This window comes from Euleptes europaea, chromosome 2 (assembly GCF_029931775.1).
Source record: "Euleptes europaea isolate rEulEur1 chromosome 2, rEulEur1.hap1, whole genome shotgun sequence".
Lineage (NCBI taxonomy): Eukaryota > Metazoa > Chordata > Lepidosauria > Squamata > Sphaerodactylidae > Euleptes > Euleptes europaea.
In genome coordinates, this window is record NC_079313.1 from 8,775,235 (window position 1) to 8,789,662 (window position 14,428).

Sequence of the window (14,428 nt, forward strand, 5' to 3'; positions counted from 1 at the left end):
AGCTACTACCTGGAGGTTGGCAACCCTCGGTCCCAGCTTGGGCAGCTTTGGGGAGATGCTTTAGAGATGCATTTTCTACAGGGGAACCGATCGTGGTTGTCTGGAGGTCAGTTGTAATAGCCCGCACATTTGGTCATTTCTTGGCCCCTTCCCCCTTACGTACCACCGATACCAACGTACAGCTTTGGAGAGCCAGCGTGATGTAGTGGTTACGAGCGGTGGTTTGGAGTGGAGGGCTCTAATCTAGCGAGCTGGGTTGATTTCCCTGCTCCTAAGCAAAAGCCAGCTGGGTGACCTTGGGGAGATGCCCGCCCCCAGTGCACAGTTGCAAAGGCACATGGTTAGGGTTGCCAACCTTCAGGTGGGACCTGGAGATCTCTTGGAATTACAACTGACCTCTAGACTACAGAGATCAGTTCTCTGGGAGAAAATGGCTGCTTTGGAAGGTGGACCCTATGGCATTATACTCTGCTGAGGTCCCTCCCTTCCCCAAACCCCACCCTTCCCAAGCTCCACCCACAAATGTCAACTCAGAGTTGGCATCCCTATGGCCAAATCTAACATTGTGGTCACCCAGTGAGGTATAAGTAGGGTTGCCAGCTCTGGGTTGGGAAATACCTGGAGATTTGGGGGGTGGAGCCTGAAGAGGCAGAGTTTGAGGAGGGGAGGGAGTTCAATGCCATAGAGTCCAATTGCCAAAGCGGCCCTTTTCTCCAGGGGAACTGATCTCTGTAGCCTGGAGATCAGTTGTGATAGCGGGAGATCTCCAGCCACCACCTGGAGGTTGGCAACCCTAGGTATAAGGGACTGGTCTGTGGAGTGGGAAGAATTGGGCATAGACCTTAGCTGCATCCCCAAATATCTGGATAGTGTGTATCATTGCAATTATTTGTAATTATTTACAATTATTTGCGACTGGATTGTCTTGTCCACACCAGAAAATCCAGCTGCAAATTATGATTGTAGCGTAACGATATTGTAATAGCCAATGAAGTGTGGATGCAGCCCTGGTGTAGTAAAGTATGCAGCCCTGGTGCAGCAAAGGAACTAAGCACCTGGTTCAAATCTTGCCTCTCACAATAGCCCTGCAAGATACGCCAATAACATCCCATCATTGCAGATGGAGAAAATGAATGGCCTTAGGTGAGTTGCTCAGATTCAGACCTTTGTCTGCCACTATGGAGATAATGATACTGGCTGACTTTACAGGGCTGTTGTAAGGGATGTAGAAAGATAATGCAGGTGGAGAGTTTTGAACACTGGAAGCGGAATAGAAATCCTGGGAGCCCAATGGGCAGTGAATCAATCCCTTAAACAAATAAGCACATGCTAATTATTGGTGTTCAGTCTCAGGCCAGCCTTGAAATTCTTTGATTTTAAAATGATTCCACTTACAAACTTTGTTTCAAGTTTACAAAATATAAGTTGTTGGTTGAATTTGGACTTTTCTCTGTCTATTGTCCTTGCCTACTTTGCAGGGTTCTTGTGCAATTAACATGGGAGCAGAGAGACCACCGTACCCCCACACGTCTGTCTGTCTGTCTGTCTATTTGAAAACATAAATGTTTGTGCTTTTTTGCTCTTCCCGTGCTAACTTCACAAGAACACTGCAAGGTTGCCAACTCTGGGTTGGAGAAATTCCTGGAGATTTGGAGAGACAGCCTGGGGAGGGGAGGTTTTGGGGAAGGGAGGGACTTAAGGGGGGTTTAATGCCACAGAGTCTTCTCCCCTTCGCCTGCCATTTTCTCCAGTAAAACCGATCTCTGTAGTCTGGAAATCAGCTGTGAGTTCGCTGGCATTCCAGGTCCTACCTGGAGAGTGGCTACCCTATATATTAACACACAGAGCCAGCGTGGTGTAGTGCTTAAGAGTGGTGGTTTGGAGCGGTGGTTTGGAGCGGTGGACTCTGGTCTGGAGAACCAGATTTGATTCCCCACTCCTCCACATGCGCGGCGGAGGCTAACCGGGTGAACTGGATTTGTTTCCCCGCTCCTCCACATGAAGCCAGCTGGGTGACCTTGGGCTAGTCACAGCTCTCTTCGAGCTCTCTCAGCCTCACCTACCTCACAGGGTGTCTTTTGTGGGGAGGGAAGGTGATTGTAAGCCGGTTTGATTCTTCCTTAAGTGGTGGACAAAGTTGGTATATAAAAACCAACTTTTCTTTAATAGATCATGATGGGTAGCCGTGATAGTCTGTCACTAGCAGTAGAAAAGCATAGGAGTCCAGTAGCACCTTAAAGACTAACAAAATTTCTGGCAGGGCATGAGCTTTCGTGAGATAAGGATAGATGGACTCACATTTTAGCTGTATCTGAAGAAGTGAGCTGTGGCTCATGAAAGCTCATACCCTGCCATATATTTTAATATATATCACATGGGAAACAATCCTGAGATCCCTGAAGGTAGGAGGAAAATATAATCCGTCCGCTACCCTTGAACTTCTGCAAATCTCTAAATAAATAACCTGGGTTTCGCTTCCTCCTGGTGTGCCAGCAAAACATCTGCCTTCCCAGGAGACCCGCTGACAGCATCTGGAAAAAACCCGGAGGCAGAACTCCTCGGCAAGCGCAAAGAGTTAGGGGTGTCTTTGGACCGGCTGCCCTTTCCTGGCTGCCTTCTCGTCACGGAGACCCCTGTGGTTGGGTAGGCAGTGGGGCCCGGCTCTGTAAGCGGCATTCTCCACCCAAAGGTGGGAGATTGGATTTCTGGGCAGCGAGCCAGACCCAAGCTCCCGTTACAGCCCTGCCGTTCCACCTGGAGGCGAGCAGTATCAATAATTTAACCCCGGGGCCGTCTCCCATTGTCTGCAGGCAAGGTGGCACGATGCTGCGCGGGTCCGGCCGGAGGGGCAAGAGCGGAGACGCGGCCACTGAGCGGCAGGAGGGGATGCCCATGGAGAACGGTGTGCCCCGGGAGACCGGGGGCTCCCAGCCCTCTTTGGAAGGGGGCAGGACTGCCCCGGCACAGGGAGCCACCACCGCCGCCCAAGCAAACGCCCCCCACCCGCCCCGAGTGCGGCCCAGGCTCGTGTTCCACACCCAGCTGGCCCACGGCAGCCCCACGGCCAAGATCGAAGGCTTCACCAACGTCAAGGAGCTCTACGCCAAAATCGCAGAGGTCTTCGATATCTCTCCGACAGAGGTGAGGAAGGCGGGGGGCCCTCTCCCCGAAATAGGGCTGCCAACCTCCAGGGCAGGGCCTGGAGATCTCCTGAGGATTACAGCGGATCTCCAGATGGCAGGGACCAGTCCCCTGGGGAGAAATCAGCTGCTTTGGAGGGTGGACTCTATGGCATTATACCCTGCTGAGGTCTCACCCCAAATCCTGCCCTCCCCAGCCCCCACCCCAAGTCTCCAGGAATTTCCCAACCCGAGGTTGGCAACCCAGCTCCCAAAGGCCTTTGGAGGCGGGCCAGCTCCCAGGACTTCTGTCCTGCCAAGAACTGGTAATATTGAGCCAAGGGGGTGTGGTGGTGGGGTCAGATATTCTCTTGACACCCTGCCAATAATGTCCAAAAGATTAAGGTAGGATGCTCATGATTCATTTGGCTTGTGGTGCCACAGTCCGGCCTCTCTAGGGTTGGGATGGTTTCCCAGTAATGCCGTGACCTGCCCAAGGAAAGGAGCTGCTGGCAAACTTTATTTAATTTAAAACATTTGTATGGCGCCTTTGCACCCGATTCAGGGTCTCCAAGTTACATGAACACATGAAGCTGCCTTATACTGAGTCAGACCCTTGGTCCATCAAAGTCAGTATTGTCTACTCAGACCAGCAGTGGCTCTCCAGGGTCTCAGGCTGAGGTCTTTCGCATCATGTACTTGCCTAGTTCCTTTAACTGGGGATGCCGGGGATTGAACCTGGGACCTTCTGCATGCCAAGCAGATGCTCTACCACTGAGCCACGGCCCCTCTCCATGGCTCTCCAGGGTCTCAGGCTGAGGTCTTTCCCATCACCTACTTGCCTGGTCCCTTTAACTGGAGATGCCAGGGATTGAACCTGGGACCTTCTGCAAGCCAAGCAGATGCTCTGCCACTAAGCCACAGCCCCTCTCCAAGGCTCTCCAGGGTCTCAGGCAGAGGTCTTTCACATCACCTACCCCTACCCCCTTTAACTGGAGATGCTGGGGTCTGAACCTGGGACCTTCAGCATGCCAAGCAGATGCTCTACCACTGAACCACGGACCCAAACCTGGCAAGGTTGGAGGCCCCAGGCTTTCAATTGGAGGTTGTTTTCATTGATTCGTTCCCTTTCCCTTTTCTCCAATGAGAAGGTCAAACATACATGGTGCCTCTTCTTCAACCATTTTATACACTCAGCAACCCAGCAAGGTAGGCAAGCTGAGAGGCTGGGCCCAAAGTCACCCAGCGACCTAACATCTGGATGCAGGATCTGAACTTGGAACTCCCAATTTCCAATCTAGCTGCTATGGGTGTGTTAAGTGCCGTCAAGTCGCTTCTGACTCATGGCGACCCTATGAATGAAAACCCTCCAAAATGTCCTATCTTTGACAGCCTTGCTCAGATCTTGCAAATTGAAGGCTGTGGCTTCCTTTATTGAGTCAATCCATCTCTTGTTGGGTCTTCCTCTTTTCCTGCTGCCCTCAACTTTTCCTAGCACGACTGTCTTTTCCAGTGACTCTTGTCGTCTCATGGCGTGACCAAAATACGATAGCAGCAGTTTAGTACCAGCAGAGATTTCCGGTGGGATCCAAACCTGTTTGTCTGTAGCTGATGAAGGGAGCTTTGACTCTTGAGAGCTCATACCCTGAAAATCTTTTTGTTCTGTAAGGTAATACTGGACCTGAATCTAGCAAACCTACCTGTCGACTAAGCACAGCGACCATTTGTGACTTTTGTGAGAGCCGGTGTGGTGTAGTGGTTAAGAGCGTCGAACTCTAATCTGGAGAACTGGGTTTGATTCCCTGCTCCTCCACATGAAGCCTGCTGGGTGACCTTGGGCTATTCACAGTTCTCTCCGAACTCTCTCAGCCCCACCTTCCTCACAAGGGGAGGGGAAGGTAAGGTGTAAGCTGCTTTGAGACTCCTTAAAGGTAGAGAAAAGCAGCGTATGAAAACCAATTCTTCTTCTTCTTCTTCCTCCACCACCATCATCATCATCATCCTGGCTCGCATTGTGGGAGAAAACCAGGTTACAAGTAGTTTAAATTGATATTGTAAAATGGATTTCCTGAACTAATCGAACCCAAGCATGAAACCGTTATCACAACTGGGAGCTGAACGGAGACTGTATGAAACTTCCTGAGGAATTAAAAAGTGTCACTTCCGGAATTCTCCTTTAGTTGAAGAATAGTGTCTGGGAGACCAAAGCATTTCCTCTTTGGTTTCTGAATGATGCCATTTTCTTAAATGTCAGATTGGAGCCCTTTTATCCTTTTGACTAGAGAAGATGCCGGGCATTGCTGACAGGTGATGGCATAGATCACGTTGGAAGATGAGCCGATAACGGAGGCCAAGCTAAATGATGCCAATGGATTGCAACATGGGGACTGGATTGGAACCTGGGTTTTCTGCAGGATCTAGTCCCTGGGTGGATCTCTCTCTTTTAAGGTGGTTGTTGGTAGCTGGTTTCGAAGGCTGTCAGTAAACAAGGGAAGGTCTACCACCCAATAAGAAGAGATGCAGTTCTGTTGTTTCTAGAAATTCTCTGTTGGCAGCAATTGGGATTCGAACTCACTCCCCTCCCCCCAGAGCCTTGAACACGTAAAGCTGCCTGATACTAAATCAGACCCTTGGTCCATCAAACTCAGTATTGTCTACTCAGACCGGCAGCGGCTCTCCAGGGTCAAAGGCAGAGGTCTTTCATCTCACCTCCCACCTGGTCCCTTGAACTGGAGATGCCGGGGATTGAACCTGGGACCTTCTGCGTGCCAAGCAGATGCTCTGCCACTGAGCCACGGCCCTTCCCAAATCCCATGCCTTCGACCAGTCAACCACACAATCACATTCCTTATGGATTTTCTTGAGGGGTGTGCTGAGATGTCTTAATGGTGAATCAAAGCTGTTCTCAGAGGCTATCAGACTCCACCGCTCCTAGCCACTGCTCTTAACCACTACACCACGCTGACTTGGCTGCATCATCCAGAGCGTGGAAAATAAGTTATGGGGCAGATTCCTGGTAAGCCGTGGCTCACATTAATCCCTCTCCTCCCCACTGACGCTTCTGGATAAGTGTCACCAAGCAAGATTTCCCACAGTTGACTTTTGATTCTGCATAGCAGACAGGGCAAATCCTCCCCCACAACTCTGCTCCCATCCCCACCAAAGGTCCTTAACCACACAGTCGCCGTCTCTTCCAGATCCTCTTCTGCACCCTCAACACCCACAAAGTGGACATGCTGAAGCTACTGGGGGGCCAGATAGGCTTGGAGGACTTCATTTTCGCCCACGTCCGCGGCGAGACCAAAGAGGTGGAAGTGACGAAGACGGAAGACGCTCTGGGGCTGACCATCACCGACAACGGGGCAGGATACGCCTTCATCAAGGTGAGGAGGAGACACAGAACATGTCTGTCAGGGGAGGGGGGGCTGCAGCATGTCCTTGTCCAAGCACGTCGTAAGCCTGTGGAACTCACAGCCACAAGATTTGGCAATGGCTATCCAAGGGTAGGTCTCTAGAAAGTATTCTGCCTGAGCGCACAATAAACCTGTGGAACTCACTGCCACAAGGTGCCGCAATGGCTGTCTTACAGTAGATCTAGGAAGTACTTCTTTTTCCCCGAGCACATAATAAGCCTGTAGAACTCCCTGCCACCTGATTGCACAATGGCTGTCTTAGGGTAGGTCTAGGAAGTACTTCTTTGAGCACACAATATGCCGGTGGATTTCTTGGCGCTTCCCACAGCCTTGTGCAGACTTGGGCCTTTCATGCACGGCTGTTTCCCTCGTGCTCACCCCTCTGATGACTTTGGGTCTTTGTGTGGATCATGCATGCCGTTTCTGACCGTAAGAGATCGCCTCGCTCTCCTGCTGCGTCTCCCCGCCTTTTGCCTGCATTTTCAAATCTGAGATAAAACAGGTCTCTGAAAACCTGGGCAAAACGTGGGGAAACGCAGGGGGAGAGCGAGGCGACCTCTGACGGCTGGAAACGACATGTGTGATCAACACAAAGGCCCGAAGTCGTCAGAGGGGTGACCACGAGGGGAACAGCCATGCATTAAAGACCTCAGTTTCTTGGGGAATAAAGTTCTGAAGGCTCGGGGGCGGGGGGGGGGAATCATGACCGTCGGCAGCATCCCCTTCTGTGCCCCTGACTTTCTCCCCCCACTACCTCGCGCCCCCCCCCCCGTCCTCGCAGCGCATCAAAGAAGGCAGCATCATCAACCGGATCCCGACCGTCTGCGTCGGAGACAGCATCGAGGCCATCAACGACCAAACCATCGTGGGATGCCGCCATTACGAAGTTGCCAAGATGTTGCGGGAGATGCCCAAGGCCCAGCCGTTCACCATGCGCCTCGTTCAGCCCAAACGCGCCTTTGGTGAGTGGCTGGGGAGGGGAAGGGGGGATTTACTTAGGAGCCGGTCCAAATGGGCTGTCCCGATCCAAGGGCTGGCAAATACCTGGAACTGGTGGCTATAAGCCTTTGCCCTTTAGAGATGCAGGCGGTCCATAGTTGGGCTGGGCTGAGCTTTGGGGTTGGAGCAGGGAATTTCTACAGCAGGGGTGTCAAACTCAATTGTGACGGGGGGGGGGCGGATATGACGTAAATGTCACTTGGTCGGGCCGTGCCGTGCCTCGCCAGCCCAAATCAAGAGTGGGAGGGGTGGCTGCCTCAGCTGGTTCGTGGGCCCGATAAGAGCTCCCTCCCTGCTCCCTCCCGGATCCAGCCCGTGGGCCTTAACATAGAGTTGGAAGGGACCACCAGAGTCATCTAATCCAACCCCCTGCACAATGCAGGAAATTAACAACTACCTCCCCCGCACACACCGCGTGACCCCTACTCCATGCCCAGAAGATGGCCAAGATGCCCCCCCTCATGAACTGCCTAAGGTCATAGAATCAGCATTGCTGACAGATGGCCATCTAGCCTCTGCTTTAAAACTTCCAGGGAAGGATAGCCCACCACCTCCCGAGAAAGCCTGTTCCACTGAGGGACCGCTCGAACTGTCAGGAAGTTCTTCCTAATGTCTAGACGGACGCTCTTTTGATTTAATTTCGACCCGTTGGTTCTGGTCCAACCTTCTTGGGCAACAGAAAACACCCCCGCTCTACAATCACGTTTGTGTCTTTCTCTCCTCTCCCCACATCTCCTTTTTATTTGTAATTGTCACCACCACCACCACCCCCGGAAACTTTGCTTTGACACAAGATTTTACATCTGACCAGGGGAAGGGATGGAAAGGCCTGTAAAACTGGGATTGGGCCATTGAATCTATGACCAAGCTCCCTTGTGCAATTTGTTTATAACTAACGTAGCCGACGATTTCAAACTAGAGCATCAGGCTGGAATTCCTCCCCCCTCCAGGGTCAGTCCACATTGCTTACGAATGCTGAGTTCTGCCAGGTCCCTTGAGGTCTACAAGCAGTGCCTCGCAGACACAGTTAATGGTTCATTTGGCTATAATCAAATAAACAGTGGGATTCAGAGAACAGTCACTCCAGAATACATCATTCTGTAATTCCCGAACTGTGTACATAGACAAATTAGCACATGCTGCAAGAGCGCTGCCAGGAAAGAGATATTCATTAAATAAAGGTTCCTACAGAGGAGGGTGCCCGCTGCATCTCTGCATGAGTCATGGTTGGCCTAACATTATCCCAATCAGCCTCTACAGTAGATAATTCTGCCTTCACTGCATGGAGTGGGAGTAGAATGTTCGATCGTTTTTTTCCAGCAAACATGCAGCAGGATTACTCATCCTTAGAGATGGCTGCCTGATGCATCTCTGCATGAGTCACTGCGCTGGCTCAAGCTCCTTTCAACCCAGGGGATGGAGAATTCAGGCTAATCAGGCTGTAATTGTCAACGATTATTGCAGATGTGGAATTGGATCGCCCAGTCTCTGAGAATAGTGCCCGATGCATCTCTGCGTAAATCACTGCCATGGGCCATGGAGCCAGCATGGTGTTGTAGTTAAGAGCAGTGGTTTGGAGCGGTGGACTCTGATCTGGAGAAGCGGGTTTGATTCCCCACTCCTCCACATGAGCAGCGGACGCTAATCTGTTGAGCTGGATTGGTTTCCCCACTCCTCCACATGAAGCCAGCTAGGTGACCTTGGCCTAGTCACACTCTCTCAGCCCCACCTACCTCACAGGGAGTCTATTGTGGGGAGGGGAAGGGAAGGTGATTGTAAGCCGGTTTGATTCTCCCTTAAGTGGTAGAGAAAGTCGGCATATGAAAACCAACTCTTCTCCTCCTTCCTTCCTTCCTTCCTTCCTTCCTTCCTTCCTTCCTTCCTTCCTTCCTTCCTTCCTTCCTTCCTTCCTTCCTTCCTTCCTTCCTAGCTAGCAGCAGGCATACCCAGAACTGAGATCTGGGTCTTTTATGCATGGCTGTTTCCCTCAGGGAAGAAAATCCTGATAGTGTTGCCTGAACGAGGTGTAGGCACAATGGAGTGTCCTCCGTATACCCTAAAACTGACTCCCCTCTTTGTGTGCCCCTCAGACATGATCAGCCAGCGGACACGGAGCACCAAGAACCCCGGCGAGGGGAAAGTGGCAACTGGTCGGGAGACACTTCGGCTAAGGGCGAAGGGCACAGCCACTGTGGAAGAGGCGGTGAGTCTTAGGATTTATACCGCGCTTTCCGTGTTCAAAAGCACTTTGCATACATGAGAGCCATCATCCTTACAAACAGCCTTGTAAGGTAGGCCACTACGATGAGAAGATCTGGGGTGGGGGGGTTTGAGGTTGTGAAAAAGTGCATTGCCCAAGGTCAGGATGCCACCAAATTGTACCGCCCCACTGTTTCAAGTTGGAGGGAAGGCAGCATGGTATAGCCCCATCACGTCAGATCTCAGAAGCTAAGCAGGGTCAGTGCTTGGAAGGGAGACCACCAGAGAAGGCTCTGCAGAGGAAGGCAGTGGCAAACCACCTCTGCTTCTCACATACCTTGAAAGCCCCTTGCTGGGGTTGCCATAAGTTGGCTGTGACTTGAAGGCACTTAGAATCATAGAATCATAGAGTTGTAAGGGACCACCAGGGTCATGTAGTCCAACCCCCTACACAATGCAGGAAATTCACAACTACCTCCCCCAACACACACCCAGTGACCCCTACTTCATGCCCAGAAGATGGCCAAGACACCCTCCCTCCCATGATCAGCCAAAGGTCATAGAGTCAGCATTGCTGACAGATGGCCATCTAGCCTCTGCTTCGAAACCTCCAGGGAAGGAGAGCTTACCACCTCCCGAGGAAGCCTGTTCCACTGAGGCCATTTATGCATGGGAGGTTTTGCCTTGGATTATTTAGCATCTACTTAAGCCCTAAGTAGCCTTCAAGAAGATGTATTTCTATTAAGTAGGTTCACACATTCCCTAGCGCTCATTAAGAAGAAGAGTTGGTTTTTATATGCTGACTTTCTCCACCACTTAAGGAAGAATCAAACCGGCTTACAGTCACCTTTTCATTCGCCCATTTATGCATGGGAGGATTTGCCTTGGATTTGCTGCTCTCTAGATGCACATTTTCCCCATCTGAATTCTCAAAACTCTGCATGGGGGCTTATTGTTGAGTTTTGAGAATTTGGATGGGGAAAATATGCATCGAAAGAGTGGCAAATCTAAGGCAAAACCCCCCGTGCATAAATGGCCTTTGATTTAGGGAGGACAGGGACCTCAGGTACAATGCCACTTTGGAGTCCTCCCTCCAAAGCATCCATTTTCTCCAGGGGAAGTGATCTCGGTACTCTGGAGATGAGTTGTAATTCCGGGGGATCCACAGGTCCCACCTGGAGGCTGTCTTTCCAAAATCTGGGTGTTGTCGCTACAGCTGATCTCTCTCCCTCCCCGTTATAGCCCAGTGAATTTGAGGAGGAAGCAGCTCGAAAAGTGGATGACCTTTTGGAAAGTTACATGGGTATTCGTGATGTGGAACTGGGTGAGTAAAGTGCTTCATGCCAGGAGGGGCTGTTGCATTTCTGTATATTAAAGTTGAGCAGGCCTTGCCAGGAAGAGATGTCACCACGATGGAAATGGGGGCAGAGGAAGAACGCTTGTCTGTAATCCAGATTTGGGGCCTGGTGACCCATGATGCTGGAATCCCATGACTGGTCTTCCAGATGTGTTATTTGTAGAATCATAGAAGAATGATAGAATCATAGAGTTGGAAGGGACCACCAGGGCCCTCCAGTCCAACCCCTGCACAATGCAGGAAATTCCCAACCATCTCCCCACACACTCTCAGTGACCCCTACTCCATGCCCAGAAGATGGCCAAGATGCCCTCCCTCTCATGATCTGCCTAAGGTAATAGAATCAGCATTGCTGACAGATGGCCATCTAGCCTCTTCTTAAAAACCTCCAGGGAAGGAGAGCCCACCACCTCCCGAGGAAGCCTGCTCCACTGAGGAGGCTCTCTAACTGTTAGCAAATTCTTCCCTCTTGTGCCAGAGAAGGCCAACAGCCAAATGCCACCGTTTGCAAAAAGCAATGGTCACATGCACCCGGCACATTGGCAGTTGTGCCCAGCTGCGAGCCATTGTTGGGTTGTGCCAGCTCCGGGTTGGGAAATACCTGGAGATTTTGGGGGTGGCTTCTGAGGAGGGCAGGGCTTGAGAAGGGGAGGGACTTCAGAGGGGTATAATGCCATAGAGTCCACCACCTAAGAAGGCCATTTTCTCCAGGGGAACGGATCTCCAGGGGAACTGATCAGTTGTAATAGCGGGAGACCTCCAGCCACCACCTGGAGCTTGGCAACCCTAATTATTTGGATCAGGGCCGCAGCAGCAGGGAAGCAGAGGAGGGGGAAACTCTGACTGGAATTGCTTTTCACCTGGGTAAAGTTATGTTTGTCTTTGGGTTGGAGCCAGATGAAATTTACTACTAACGGAAGGGGTGTGTGTAATTTCCACCGATTTCCACTTCCTGCCACTGAGCCCCAGTTTTCCTCTTATGCCATTCCTGAGGGTCCTGTGCCTACTCCCCGTAAGAGCAGCATTTTTGGAGGTCAGTGGGCTGCAGGTAGGGTTGCCAGCCTCCTGGTGGGGCCTGGAGATCTCCCAGAATTCCAACTGATCTACAGACTACAGAGATCAATTCCCCTGGAAAAAATGGATGCTTTGGAGGGTGGACTCTATGGCACTATAGCCTAGTCACGGCCCTCCCTAGGCTCCACCCCAAATCTCCGGGGATTTCCCAACCCACCGTTGGCAACCCTAACTGCTGCAGGGGAAATGGTAACAGGCAAGTTCTGTTATTCTATGTTTCCCACTTTGCCTTGGCGGGAAACATAGGTTGTTTATGCATGAGTATTTTCACTCACGCTTTCCCCTGGTCTGTCTCAGTTGTTCCTTGCAGTTATGCATGAGTTTTCCCTCCATTAGAGATGACCTCGCTGCCAGCCCTCACAAATCCTGGGACTTCCCGTTCCTCTGTTAACCCGATTCTTCCCTCTCCCCTGAGCTCAGCCTGGGTGAAATCCCCGTGCATAAGGCAAAGTGCAGGACACGTAAGCTTGGTTTCTCTCACAGAAAGAACTACAGCCAATTACAAAGCAGTGTGTCAAGAGGCGGGGATTCACATGCTTCCTGCTTCCTCGGAGGTCTTTCAGATTGCTCTGTTTTTTGTTCTTAAAATGCTTTTTTAAGTGGCAACTGGGTTTCGGGGTTGGGATTTTCTCTCACAGTAAGCACTACAAAGTATGCCAATTACGAAGCAGTCTTTAAAGGGGCGGGGACTTGTTTTGAGCTTGGAGACTGCTGGTGCATAGATTCCCATCAGGAAAGTGTGGGTCCAGCAAGCAACGAACTCATAAATGACCATAGTTTGAATCCAAACCTTTGTTTCTGACTGGGGTTTAAGGCCACCTCATCAGAGGGCCCTTTCTTATCAGGGAAACTATGAAGCATGGAAAAGGTCACTCTGATCCATATGGCCACCATCACCCCCGCTGCTTTTCAGAGTCTAGGTTCCAAGCACACATGTCTAGTGTCACATATATATAGACATTTATACCTAAACCGGGGTACAACATGGTATCCCCTCCTGCATTTTATGCTCACAACAACCACACTGTGAGGTAGAGAGAGGCCATTTATGCAAGACTGTTTCCCTCGTGGTCACCCTGCCACCTGCTCCAGTGCTTTGTTTTGATTATGCATGCTTTTCTCGACCATTAAAAAAACTGCATGTATTCAGTATGCTTCCGCAATTAAATGTACATTTGTTCCCCCTTTAAACAAAAACTCAGTCCATTTTAGAATGTTGAATATTGTCCTGGGGGAAATGGATTAGTGACGGCACTGGTATCCAGCCAGTCAGTCCTGTGCCCAGTCATCTGTTGCTGCAGACATGTAGACCTAGTTTCCTGGAGAGCTAGAGAGGGAAGGTGGTTTGTTTCTGAACCAACAACCCAGGAGAAAGCATATGGAGGATGGAAACAGGAGGGAGGGGAGCCTGTTATGTACACATGCTATATGCTAACGGCAGTCACTCTTTCCACAGCATCGACCATGGTGGAGATGGCCAAGGAGCGCCAGGGCCCTGAAGAATTTTCCCAGGGCCTTGACTCACTGCTGGGCGAATTTGCATTTCCAGATGAGTTTGTGGTGGAGGTCTGGACAGCTATCTACGAAGCCAAGGGATGCTCCAAGTAGCAGGCACATGGTGGGCTTGTGGAGGGTCGGCCCTCTTCATCACCTGTTCACCCTCCCTCCTCTGCCTGGCCCAGTGTCTCCCACCCAATTCCTGTTTTTCCTAGTTTTTGGGTTCTATTTCAGGGTTGCATTCGAAAGTTCAGAATATCCCTTAAGGGAGCACTAGAATTATAGGATTTGGCTAGATTTCGAAAGACTGGTGAAATCTCATGTCTGCCGTGGCCCTTTTCCAAGCATCTCCGCATCAGATGTTGAGGTCTTGTGAACAAAGCCTGGGGAGACTGATCTTGAGTCAGAACGGTTCCGCATCAGGACCTGGGACAGCTCCCAGGGAAAGCAGACGTTGCCCCCACTATAACTTGAGCTCAGTTGAACACCTTAACAGCCAAGCAAGCTGCTGCATACCCAACGCCCGCCTTTCAGCATGGACCCAGGAGGAATCTGAAAGGGTGGTGTTTACAGCTGCACAATCCAACACCAGGGGGTGGGCGCTAACACATGTACAAATTAGGACTGACTGCAATTTCATTTCCCATAGCTTAAGCCGGGCCTCACCTTTCCTGTCCCCCCCGCCGTGTTTGCAGCATATTTGAAAGACCCACTTGGCCAGGAAATCAAATGCTGATCCAGTGGTTTGCCCTGCCCTGTATGCTGTAGGC

At 51.0% G+C, this 14,428-nt stretch overlaps 1 protein-coding gene across 1 annotated transcript; it reads left to right on the top strand.

Annotated features, from left to right (window-relative positions):
* The first annotated feature begins 2,877 nt into the window (after window positions 1-2,877).
* Window positions 2,878-13,769, top strand: GIPC3 (GIPC PDZ domain containing family member 3). The gene is made up of 6 exons (XM_056845110.1): window positions 2,878-3,141; window positions 6,317-6,502; window positions 7,314-7,494; window positions 9,622-9,734; window positions 10,973-11,054; window positions 13,618-13,769. The coding sequence occupies exons 1-6, from the start codon at window positions 2,887-2,889 to the stop codon at window positions 13,767-13,769; spliced, it is 969 nt and encodes a 322-aa protein (XP_056701088.1). The 5' UTR covers window positions 2,878-2,886.
* Window positions 13,770-14,428: the final 659 nt, after the last annotated feature.